Source organism: Microcaecilia unicolor, chromosome 9 (genome assembly GCF_901765095.1).
Source record: "Microcaecilia unicolor chromosome 9, aMicUni1.1, whole genome shotgun sequence".
Classification (NCBI taxonomy): Eukaryota; Metazoa; Chordata; class Amphibia; order Gymnophiona; family Siphonopidae; genus Microcaecilia; species Microcaecilia unicolor.
The window spans coordinates 104,639,032-104,651,390 of NC_044039.1; the positions used below are offsets into that span (position 1 = coordinate 104,639,032).

Here is a 12,359-nt window from a genome sequence, read left to right on the forward strand (position 1 = left end):
ATTGCATTAGATACCAAAGTGCTAGGCTGCAAGGGGAACCTGCGTTTGTTGGGGGACAATAAGATTATTAAAACCTGGAGAGATGCTGATTCTCTAGACACTGACTTTTTTTATTTATTTATTTATTTATTGTTTGTTTGTTTGTTTGCTTATATCCCACATTTTCCCACTCATGCAGGCACAATGTGGCTTACAAAACATTAAATAAAATTACAGAATAGGAAGCTTAGAAAAGTATACAAGGAGTAAGCAGGGGGAAAATCATCTAACAGGGTGAACTAGCGGGGTAAGGGACAGGAGGGGTGTATCAGTCAGCGGTATAAAGTGAGGGGTAGGTCTTGGCAAAGAAGTAGGTCTTCAACAACTTCTTAAAGAGGGCGTGGTCCGCTTGAGTTTTGAGGTGTTGCGGGAGAGCATTCCAGTGCTTAGGGCTCCAGTAGTGGAAGGACGAGGCGAAGATCAAATCTTGACCAAATCCATCATCTTCTTGACAACTATCTTCTTTTCTTGTTCATAGTTTTTATTATATGTGTGTTTTGTAATCCGCCTGGGTTATAGGTAGTCTATACGTTTTTAAATAAATAAATAAAATAAAATTAATTGCATGGAAAAAGAAAGGACACCAAAGGAAAATGTGTTGAACTCACAGAGTCACTCTGTCTGGCGCTACTGTAATAATAGTCTAAAGTATATTGAATCGGTGGACTTTGATCTCCTGGCAAAGAGTATCTCTTGGGTTACTTAACATAGATACCATTTCCTTGAATCACCCCATTAACTTGATACTCACATTTTTTTTTAAGTTCATTTTCTAGATAAGAGATCCATGCTAACATACAATGATTAATAAAAAATCAATAAGACCAAGTATAAACAAAATAAAAACAGGATAATATGCACACGGAGGGGCACACAAAGCTTTGGGAGATCTGTTCTGTCCCGATAATGTGGGATGGCATCACCCACTTTTGTGGCTGACTTAATTTTGCTTTTGTGTTTACTTTTACCCTCCGCAAGCAGAGACATATTTTTGATCAGGATCAACACCGGTGTAGGTTGAATTGTGTGAGAGAACAAACTACAAGGGATGGGGCAGAAAGGAAAGAAAAGGTTGAGAAGCAGTGACGATATAAGGGAAAGGACTGAACCTGGAATGCACCCTCCTCCTACCTTCCCCCAGTCCCTGCTGCATCTTCCCAATCCCTCTAGTTATAGGCTTCCTCTTCCCAATCCTAAAATTTGCTCCCTACCTTGCTACTTCCCTTCCTCTATCCAGAGATGACTTAGTGGTTAGAGCAGAAAGCTGAAAACCAAGGAAGCCAGGGTTCAGGTCCTGCTTCCCACTGATATTCCTTGTGACCTTAGACATGTCTCTTAACTTTTCATTGCTCAGGTATAAAACTTGAGTAGATATGTAACTTGCCTTGAGCTCTGATTTAGAAAGGTGAGCAAGCAAATCTAAAATCCAAATTCAGTCTTTCCTCACCCTTCCTGCCTCCCTACAAGTCTTCTAGCCAGCCCACTTCTCCCTCAGTCCCCAAACTCACTTCCTACCCTCTCCTCCTTTGTTCCTCACTCTTATTACACTAACGGGTGTTCCAAGCTATGTGGGTGGGAACATCCACAGGGTTGGAATCCCTCCAGTGAAATGGCTGGTTTGGGGACTCCCACTGTGATGCAGCTGCCTACTAGTAGCCGTGAAAGACTATAAAGTACTTTTGTCAGTATTGGAGTAGCATAAAGCCTCCCAGTTGACCTACCTGCATCTTTCGCTTTCTTCCCTCCATTTCTGAGATTGTCATAGAGTCAGTCCCACATCTCTTGCTTCCTTCCCTGCATTAATACCCAGGAGTCCTTGTCTTCTATCCATAAAAGACATACTGCATTTTTATTTTGATTTGATAGGAACATTTAAATACCTCTACGCATAGGAGGTGGGTCCCTTTCAATTGAAAAGAAGCTCTAGAATGAGAGGGTATAGGATGAAGGTGAGAGAGGAAAGACTTGGGAGTATTCTAAGGAAATATTTATTTTCTGAAAGGGTAGTGGATTCATGGAATGGACCTCCTAGAGGAAATGATGGTGACAAGAACAGTTTCTGAATTCAAGATAGCGTGGGACAAGCACAGAGGATCTCTAAGTGAGAGGAAAGGATATTAGTATGGATGGGTATATGTTCTTTATCTGCTGTCGTTTTCTGTGTTTCTAAAATAACCTTGACATTTAAAGTGCAAGTCATTCAATTATCTGCAAGTTTTCCAAAGATGATGTACAATTTTCTAACTCACGCTGCAGAACCTGTGCTTGATTTGTCTCAGGAAACTGGGAATTGTGCATTTGACCTGCACCAGAATGGGGATTGGCTTTGTTTACTTGTCTGATTTATGTCAGCTTCTCATGTACTGTGTTATATAAATGCCGAATAATAATGTCAGAACCATTTTGTTTTTATTTCTCCAGCTGGCACTCCTGAAGATAAAATGAGGCTATTCCTGATCTATTACATCACTTCTGTACAGCCACCCTCAGAGGTACTGTGTAATCATCTTTATTTTGTGGCAATACAGTGTTTTGTAAAAGTCCCTTGTACATTTTTCACATTATGCTGGCTTCAACGATACAGTTCAAAATGCATTGCAGTCGAAGCTTTGCTGATTTACACAGCATACTCTATATTTTCAGGATGAGAGAACAATTACAGAAATACAGTGATTTGAAAATTTGTTTTTGCCCTCTCCTGATTTCCCTTATTATTGCATATATGTCACACTGAATAGTTTCTGATCTTTAAACAAAGTGTAATATTAGACAAAGGGAACTTGAGTAAATACATAACATAATTTTAAAATGATTACATCATTTATTTAAGGAACAAAGTTATCATCTGTGTGAAAAAGTAACTAAACATTAACTGGTTGCACTAGATTTAGAAGCAATAATTGCAACCAAATGCTTCCTATAATTTGATATCAGACTTTCACATCGTTGATGAGGAATCTTAGTCCTGTCTTCCTTGCAGAAGTTCTTCAATTCAGAAACATTTGTAGGTTTTTCTGCATGAACTGCTCATTTCAGGTCCTGCCACAGCATCTCTATTGGGTTCAAGTTAGGACTTTGACTAGACCAGTCCATATCTTTACTTTTGTTTTTCCTCAGGCATTTAGATGTTTTGTGTTTTGGATCTTTGTCTTCCTTCATAATCTAATTACACTTCAGAGTCCGCTCATGCACAGATGACTGGACTTTCTGCTTAAGAATTTTCTAGTTGAGTGCAGAATTCATGGTTCCTTCAATAATGGCAAGTTTTCAAGGTTCTGAAACAAAATCCCATTACCACCACCATGTTTCACCGTTGGTATGATAAGCTTATGCTGTATTTCCTTTATGCCAGATATAATAGGACCTGAAATGTTGAAGGAATTCCACTTTTGTCTCTTCATAGAACATTATCCCAAAACGCCTGGATCATCGAGGTGTGAGTTTGCAAATTTGAGACAAGTATTGTTTTTACTCTTGGATAGCAACAGATTCTGCCTTGCTTCTCTTCCACATATCTTATTTTTGCCCAGTTTCTTTGTTATTGTGGAGTCATAAACACTGACTTTAGCTGAGGCTAGAGAGGCCTGCACTTTTTTGGATGTTCTGGGATGTTTTTTAACTTCCTGGATCAGTTGTCACTGTGACGTTGCAGTAATTTTGACAGGCCTGCCACTTCTGGGAAGATTCACCACTGTTCCAAGTCAGTTTGGAAATAATGGCTCTCACCATGGTTTGATGGAGTCCCAGAGCTTTAGGAATGACTTTGTAACCCTTTCTAGACTGATATAGTTCAATAACCTTTTCTCTCATCTCTTCTGGAATTTCGTATGATCGCAGAGTACTTCACTCTCATGGTTGGGTTCAATATATTGTGAGATTTAGATTCAACAGGGTTGGTTGGCTGTAATCAAACGTGGCTGTGTTCAATCAGATGAATTTATTTAATTTTGGTCAGTTGCTTGATTGATTAACTAAGGGGGCAGTTACTTTTCACATGGGTGATAAGGGTATTGGATAACTTTGTTATTTAAATGACATAATAATTTTAAAAAACGATTGTGTTTACTCAGACTCCCTTTAATTAATATTACATTTTGTTTAAAGATCAGAAACTATTCAGTGTGACGTATGCAATAAGAGGGGAAATCAGAAGAGATGAAAATCATTTTCATATCACTGTAACTAAGTCACAGAATAAACACAGTTTACAGTACAAAACAAGGAGCCAAAACACAAAAGCACATTTACATCTGAATGGCTGAGAGGAAAAAAATTAGTTTTGGATTGGCCTAGTCACAGTCCTGGCTTGAACCCAGTAAATATTCTGTGACAGGACCTGCTTATCCAATCACATGTGGGGTTCCACAAGAGTAGGTGCTGGCCCCTGTTGTATTCATTCTTTTTCTTAGCGCCTTGGCAACCATTATTCAGAGTTTGGATATTTGTGAATTTTTTTATGCAGATGACATTTTGTTAGTTTTTCACACTAGCTCGTCTTTCCTGGATCTTACTAAACTAAATTTTTCACTAAGGATAATTGCAACGTGGTTGCATGAGCATCATCTTATACTCAATCCAGTGAAAACACTTGCAGCTTGGATAACTGGTAAGTCCCATGCACCCTCACTTGCTCTAATGCTTAATGGGCAAATGATTAAGCTGGTTCCATCTTTTAAATATTTGAGGGTTACTATTGATCAGGACTTTCTTTTAAAGAACATATAACATCTACTGTAAAAATGTTTTTTTTTTAATTATTTACATCTATTTCGCACTATTCAACCATTTCTTGATGCAGATCTTCAGCAAACGCTTCTATATGCTCTTATTGTTTTGCATTTAGATTATTGTAATATTAGTTTTTTAGGGTTACCACTTTCTTCATTACGTCAGTTCAGAATACGGCTATGTGCTTTATTGCTAGGGCTACACACTTTGATCATATAACTCCTCTTTTTATTTCTTATCATTGGCTTCCTATTATATATCAAATTCAATTTACAAAAACTTACTCTAAAGGAACGAAGCTGTGATGACCTCTCCAAAGCAATTATTTTCACAGCTAAACTTGCAGTTTTAACGTCTTTGTGCATTTTTATAACTTCTGTTGTATAAATGGGGTTGACATTCCAAGCTTCTTGCATGTGTCAATATCTCACCTTGTGCTGTGGTGCACCTAGTTTTGAACTTGTGGCAAAAGCAGTTAGCTTCGCAATGTTTAAAAAAAGGTTTGGATAATTTCCTAAAAGAAAAGTCCATAAGCCATTATTAGGATGGACTTGGGGAAAATCCACTGCTTATTTGTAGGAAAAGCAGCATAAAATCTGTTTTCTTGCCAGGTACTTGTGACCTGGATTGGCCACTGTTGGAAACAGGATACTGGGCTTGATGGACCTTTGGTTTGTCTCAGTATAGCAACACTTATGTTCTAATCATTCTGTTACTTCATATCTTGCTACTCTTATTATACCATATGCTCCAACAAGGCTGCTACACAAATTGCCCCTCCTCCCAAGATATGAGTCACTAGGTGCTATGTAACCAAATTGATTTAATTAGGTCTCTGGCACTGAAGATTCAAAACCCAATTCTAAAAAACACAACTTTAAGACAGATACCAGAACCAGAGTCACCAAATCTTGTGTAACCAAGTTAATTGGATTATGTCACTTGGCACAGGTACAAAACACAGTTCTAGAGCACCTTTAAGACAATTGCAGCATAAAAATAAGAAATCACTGGCACAGAAGTGCAACACATTTCAAATAAGAAACTACATGCGATGGTCGGTTTGGACAGACAGTTCTGCAGAATTTGTTTGGGATCTAGAATCCAACTCCACCCCCCTATGCCTGTTTTGTTCTCTTACATGCTGCGCTCTCAAACAGAATGTATATAATTTTAGGTTGTTCCATTGTCCTACTGTTGTTTTCAGTAAGCCTGGTAGCTAGGGGTTCCCACGTGAGTATGACATGGCCTGCTTGTCCTCAGAGAAAGCGAAGATACTTACCAGTAGCAGGTATTCGCCAAGGACAGCAGGCCAGTCATTTTCACATACCCTCCCACCTCACCTTGGAGTTGTTTTTGTATAGTTATTATACTGTACTGCTGGTCCCGTGCTCTCACAGTGGGCAGGAAGGCACTCATACATGTGAAGTGTGGGTGCCGGTGTGTGCTCTTACAGTTGTACACGCTATGAAAGCGTTCCACACTAGGCAACGTGGCTAACATCACCCACGTGTGAGAATGACTGGCCTGCTGTCCTCAAAGAATACCTTCTTCAGGTAAGTTATCTTCGCTTCCTCTCTTCCTTCATGGGACAGGGTAAGGTGGTGGAGGCATCAATACACACAGTTTTCAGAAGTGTACACATTGTTTGACTAGAAAACATACCCATAGAAAAAACAGGTGCAGATCTCTGCAAATACCTTGGGTAATTTTCAAAGGAAATGTATGATTATTCTTTCCCCTTGAGAACTGTGCAAATCCATGGGTAGACAGCAAATTTTTGAAAAGTGTATATGTGAAAGAGTATGAGATGTAAAGGAACATTTTTAAAAAACTCATCCAAGTCAGAATTGGGACATTTAGCTTATGTCCAAAAAAAACTGTCTCTGAGCCATTTTTGAAGAAATAGATTTATCGGGAGTATAAGGGTCCTGAATAGAGAGGAGAAAGGATATTGTTTGCGTAGAAGTAGGACTTAGTGGAGGTTGCTTGGATCAGGGAGGCAAAGGGACTAATAAAGATATGGACACAGAGGAGCAGTGCTGATCACTGGGGGAGGGATAGGGACAGGGAGTAGAAATGCAGGACAGGTTAAGATAGGTACACAGTGGAGATGCTGAATAGGGGGGAGGATAAGGACACTGAGAACACATATCTTAAACATGAAGGGAGAGGAAATGGTGATAAGGGACATGGGAGATGCTGGCAGGATATATAGGGATGCAGAGGGAAGATAGATGATGGAAATAGAGAAAAAAAGTAGAAAAAAGTATTATCTTAATTAGAATATGTCGACTTTTGATAATACACATCTCTGATATTTCGCCTTTCAGTTTCTATTTCTCTGTTACTGCTGTGTGCAGAGGTTGATTTCTTTGAGGTTTTCAGTTCAGGTTTTTGCCTTCAGATCTCTATTAATGATCTTTGGTACCTTGTTTCATATTTGTTGAGGGTCTGTCAGTGTTTTGGGTGTGTGACCAAGGTGCAGTATTCTGTTAGCATGTAGTGCCTGTGTAGATTTTGTTGCATTCCTGTTTTTTTGTTTTTTTTTTACTAGGTAGCATTTTAGGACACAATAATACTTATATTGCTGCCTTTTCATGCTTAAGTGTATTGCTTTTTGAGTCCTGGGAGGTGCTTGAATGTTTGGTGGACTGAGGATAGGGAGAGGGGAGATGTTTGACTGTTGAGAGGATTGGCAGGGTAGGGATAGGAGAAAATGGAGAGGTGTTTGACTATTGAAGGGGGATGGGGGAGGTGGTTGACTGTTGGGATGGGAGGTAGGGAGAGAAAAGAATAGGGAAATGGACTATTATGGGGGAAGGTGAGGGGAATGCTGGACTGCAGAGGTGGAAGGGAGAGAGAAATAGGCTGGGCATAGTGGAACTGTGCAGAAGAGGTTATTGGCAGAGGGGAAGCTTAGCAAGGAGTGGATCTACAAAAAAGAAAAGTGGCAGGAAGAGATGAAGGGGAAAGAGCGATACCAAAGACAGATGTAAGGGAGGAATGGACAAAGAAAGGAGGAAAGAGGAGCAATGGCAAATGGACAGCAGACTCTGGAAAGAATTAGGAGAGAACAGGAAACCAGAAAAGAGAGACACTGACTGACATGATTAGAAAAGTAAAATGCCAAGATGACAAAGGTAGAAAGTATTAGAAAGTATTTTATATTTTATTTTTAATTTATTTGTTGGAATATGTAAGCTTTGGGAAATTTGCATCTCTGATGTTGTATTTTGCACAATACAAAAGAAAATACATGTGTGTTTCTGTAGCTTCAGTGTTGTACTGCATGCAGTGATTTCTTGGGGTTTTAGTAAAACTTTTGTCTGTATATTTCTGTTTTTAATTTACGGTGCCTTGTTCTGTATTTGATGAGAACATTGGAATAGCAAAGAGATGCTGAGTGTCTAGCAGCAACAGAAGGAAAAACAGAAAGCAGATACTGGAAGTCCAAATGGTACGAATAAAGAAACTGGACTTACCAGTGTCTGCTTTCTGTTTGATGAGAACATGTCTGTATTTTGCTTGCATGACTAAGTTATGCCATTCTGCTAGTGTTACTTCCTTTCGAGTCTGGCTTCTTGGGATTTCCAGTTCAGTTTTGTACCAAACGGTTGGATTTGTAATTTGTAATCACTTTATGTGTTGTGAGGTTGTATTCATGTTCTGTGTATATGTGACCAAGGTGAGGTGTTCTACTAATGTGTAGTTTGTGTAGAGAATCCTGTTTCCTCTATTTTTCCAATAAGAGGTGTGTGTTGGTGTTCCAGCAGCTGGTGCAATATTTTTGCAATGCTGTTTTTTTTTAATATATTCTGTGGCAGGTGAAAGCGGGTGTGGCTACTTGGGGGGTGTGGCTGTTATAGGGGCAGAACCATGGTTAGTCACCTTGCCCCCTATGGTTGGCCCTGAATGAATACTGCACCTTTATTCCTAGAAAAAAAGCTCTGGGTCCAACCATTGCCAAGCACCTTGAAACTCTGCCTCAGAGATATCACTTGGTACTGTTTCTGCCGTGACTGTAAGTTTGATAACTTTTTGTGTACCCTTGTGCTATGCACCTTTGGGTAAAAAGGCAAGTTATAAACTATCAAATTAAATTACATTTTTATGAAGAAGTCCAATTGTGGCTCTAAGGCACCAGTCAATTGTTTCCCTGCTACCTCCCACTTCTCCCCACATAGGAACTCACTTATTCTCTTACCCTTTCTGTTCCTTATCTTTAACCATTCCATGAGTAGATGGCTAAGCTTATAAAGCATATTATCCAATCCAGCACAAACGTTTAACTACCTGGTCAGTAAATCATCTTTTATTTAAAATGTAAATTAAAGTGATTTTGAATGGTGAAAATAACTTTAATTCCATATCATCATGCTGATCAATCCATAGACTGGTGGGTTGTGTCCATCTACCAGCAGGTGGAGATAGAGAGCAATCCTTTTGCCTCCCTATATGTGGTCATGTGCTGCCGGAAACTCCCCAGTATGTTCTCTATCTCAGCAGGTGGTGGTCACACACAGCAGCAGCTCTGGCTAGGTCTCCAAGCCTAATTTTTAGGTTTTGTTGAGTACCTGGGGTTGAGGGCTCTTCTTGAGCAAGTGCAAACCTGGTGGTGCCAGGTCCCTCCTTTTCTCCCCCTCCCGCTGGCTCCTTAAAGGCGTTTATTTCAACATTTATTGCAGCTACTCACTGGGACACCAGTTTGTTACAGCTCGGAGCGAGAAGCAGGTAATTTTTACCTTTTTGTAGCGGGCAGGGGGTTCCCCGATCGGTCTCCACGTGGCCTATGGCGTCGGAGGGCGAGGGCGCAAAGAATCGCTCCCCGGACTGCGTGTGCGCTTCTAGCGGAGATGCGGGGGTCTTAAAGTCTGATTCGCCCTTGTTGGGTGTCAGTTTGGAGGCCGGTCAGTGTCCCGGTTCTTCCTCCGGTGCGGCGGTTTTTCCCGCCATAAACGCCCATCCCCCGCTGCTCGCCTCCGCCATCTTGGCCGGCCACTCTGCTCGGACGGCTTCTTCTTGGGCTGCCCTTCAGCTGGGAGACATTAATACTATGGCCGCCCAAGATTTGGGCGACGGTAAAAAAGCGGCCAAAGTTAAGCGCTGTTCTTCCCGCGCGGCTCCTTCGCGGAGTGTCGCGCCAGACGCCATTTTGGATGCGCAGCATGTTTCTCCCCCGCTCTTGCGAGCGCCGGTTGAGGGTGCGTCTAGGGCTGTGGCCCAGGCTGCTGAAGTGCACAGTCTGGGGGGTTTCTCCCCGAGTTCATTTTGCTGCTGCATCAGGCCTTCCTTATGCAAAACGCTGCCCCTGCTCCCTTGTCCGATAAAGGGGTTGAGGCCCCCGGAAGTAAACGCCCTCGGGTGGATTTCCAGGCCTTAGAGGACTCTGTCTCCTCTGATGTAGATGAGGGCAGCGTATCTGGGTTCTCCCAACAGTCCTTTGGGGATTCCTTTGAGGAGACGGATTCCCGCTCGGATGGAGCGGATGACCCCTCTGCAGCGCGGATCTTTCGCTCAGAGGACTTGCCCAACCTGTTAGTGCAGGCCATGAGCATTTTGAAGATTTCCTCTCCGGAGGACATCTCTCCCTCAGCCCCTGTTGGCTCCGCCATTATGCTGGGGACGAAGCGCCCGCCTAGAACCTTCCACGTGCATGATGCCATGCACACCTTGATTTCGTCTCAATGGGATGTCCCGGAAGCGAGCCTCAAAGTGGCTAGGGCTATGTCCCGCCTCTATCCTCTGCCTGAAAGTGAACGGGAGGCCTTTCTTTGGCCTACTGTGGATTATTTAATCACTGCGGTGACTAAGAAAACGGCGTTGCCGGTGGAAGGTGGCACGGCTCTAAAGGACGCCCAAGACAGAAGATTGGAGGCAGCCTTAAGGTCGTCCTTCGAGGCAGCTGCTTTAAGTTTGCAGGCCTCAGTTTGCAGCTCCTATGTGGCCAGGGCGTGCCTGACGATTGTGCAGCGGGCTTCCCCCTCGAATCCTTCCTTGAGGGCTGATTGGCCGGCCCTGGAATCGGGCTTGGCTTATTTGGCAGACTTGCTGTATGATGTCTTGAGAGCCTCGGCTAAAGGTATGGCTCAGACAGTCTCTGCGCGGCGGTGGCTTTGGCTGAATCATTGGTCTGCTGACCACGCCTCTAAGTCCCGCCTGGCTAAGTTGCCTTTTAAAGGTAAGCTGCTCTTTGGGGTCGAGCTGGACAAAATTGTGACCGATCTCGGCACGTCTAAGGGCAAGAGGTTACCAGAGGTCAGGGCTCGGGCCAGTGCTCGCCCTGGTAACTCCAGAGGACGGTTTCAGGAAGCCCGTTGGTACCGCCCGGGCAAGTCGGGCTCCTCTGCCCCCTCTTCCTTCAAGAGGAACTTCTCCCCCAAGCAGCATTCCTTTCGCAGAGACCGCCGTCCCGGAGGTGCGCCCTCCGGTCCTTCCCCAGGGTCTCGTACCCAATGACGGGGCCCTTGTCCATGGCCCAGTGCAGATTGGAGGACGCCTGTCCTCGTTTCTGGGCGATTGGACCAGGGTAACTTCAGACGCTTGGGTGCTGGAAGTCATCAGAGACGGCTACAAGCTAGAGTTCTGCCGACCCTTAAGAGACGGGTTTGTACTCTCTCCCTGCAAGTCTCCGGTCAAAGCTGTGGCAGTGCAGCAGACCTTGGACAATCTGATCCGCCTGGGTGCGGTCGTTCCGGTGCCAGAAAATCAGCTTGGCAAGGGACGTTACTCCATTTACTTTGTGGTACCAAAGAAAGGAGGTTCTGTACGGCCTATCCTCGACCTCAAAGGGGTCAATCGGGCCTTGAAAGTTCGGCACTTTCACATGGAGACTCTCCGCTCTGTTATAGCGGCAGTGAAGGCAGGGGAGTTCCTGGCATCCTAGGACATCAAGGAAGCGTACTTGCATATTCCCATCTGGCCTCCTCATCAACGCTTTCTGCGTTTTGCAGTCCTGGGCCGACACTTCCAGTTCAGAGCCCTCCCGTTCGGGTTGGCTACTGCTCCGCGGACCTTCTCCAAAGTAATGGTGGTCATCGCGGCCTTCCTGCGAAAGGAAGTAGTACAAGTCCATCCTTATCTGGACGACTGGTTGATCCGAGCCCACTCTTATGGAGAGTGCGGCAAAGCTGTGGACCGGGTGATTGCTCTTTTGAGCTCCCTGGGGTGGATCATCAACTGGGAGAAAAGCCAGCTGCGCCCGACTCACTCCCTGGAGTATCTGGGAGTTCGTTTCGACACCCAAGTGGGCAGGCTCAGGTGGACCAGTTCCTAGTAGCCTCTCCTCTTCGGGCTTGGGACTATGTGCAGCTGTTGGGCTCTATGACGGCCACGATGGAAGTAGTTCCCTGGGCCAGGGCTCATATGAGACCACTACAACACTCTCTGTTGCAGCGCTGGACTCCGGTGTCGGAGGATTATGCTGTGCTCCTTCCCTTGGACCCAGCAGTGCGCAAGGCGCTGAGCTGGTGGCTGAAGACAGACAAGTTGTCTGCAGGCATGTCTCTTGTGACCCCGGAGTGGATTGTCGTCATGACGGACGCCTCTTTGACGGGCTGGGGAGCCCACTGCTTGGGAAGGGCAGCACAGGG

General features: G+C 43.8%; 1 protein-coding gene across 2 annotated transcripts in view; it reads left to right on the top strand.

Annotated features, from left to right (window-relative positions):
* SCFD1 (sec1 family domain containing 1) overlaps positions 1–12,359 on the top strand; it is a 304,030-nt gene that overhangs the window by 158,352 nt on the left and 133,319 nt on the right. For both annotated transcript variants that reach the window (XM_030214680.1, XM_030214681.1), the window contains one exon: positions 2,461–2,531. In XM_030214680.1, coding sequence (XP_030070540.1) covers positions 2,461–2,531 — 71 coding nt within the window. The remainder of the gene's footprint in view (positions 1–2,460; positions 2,532–12,359) is intronic.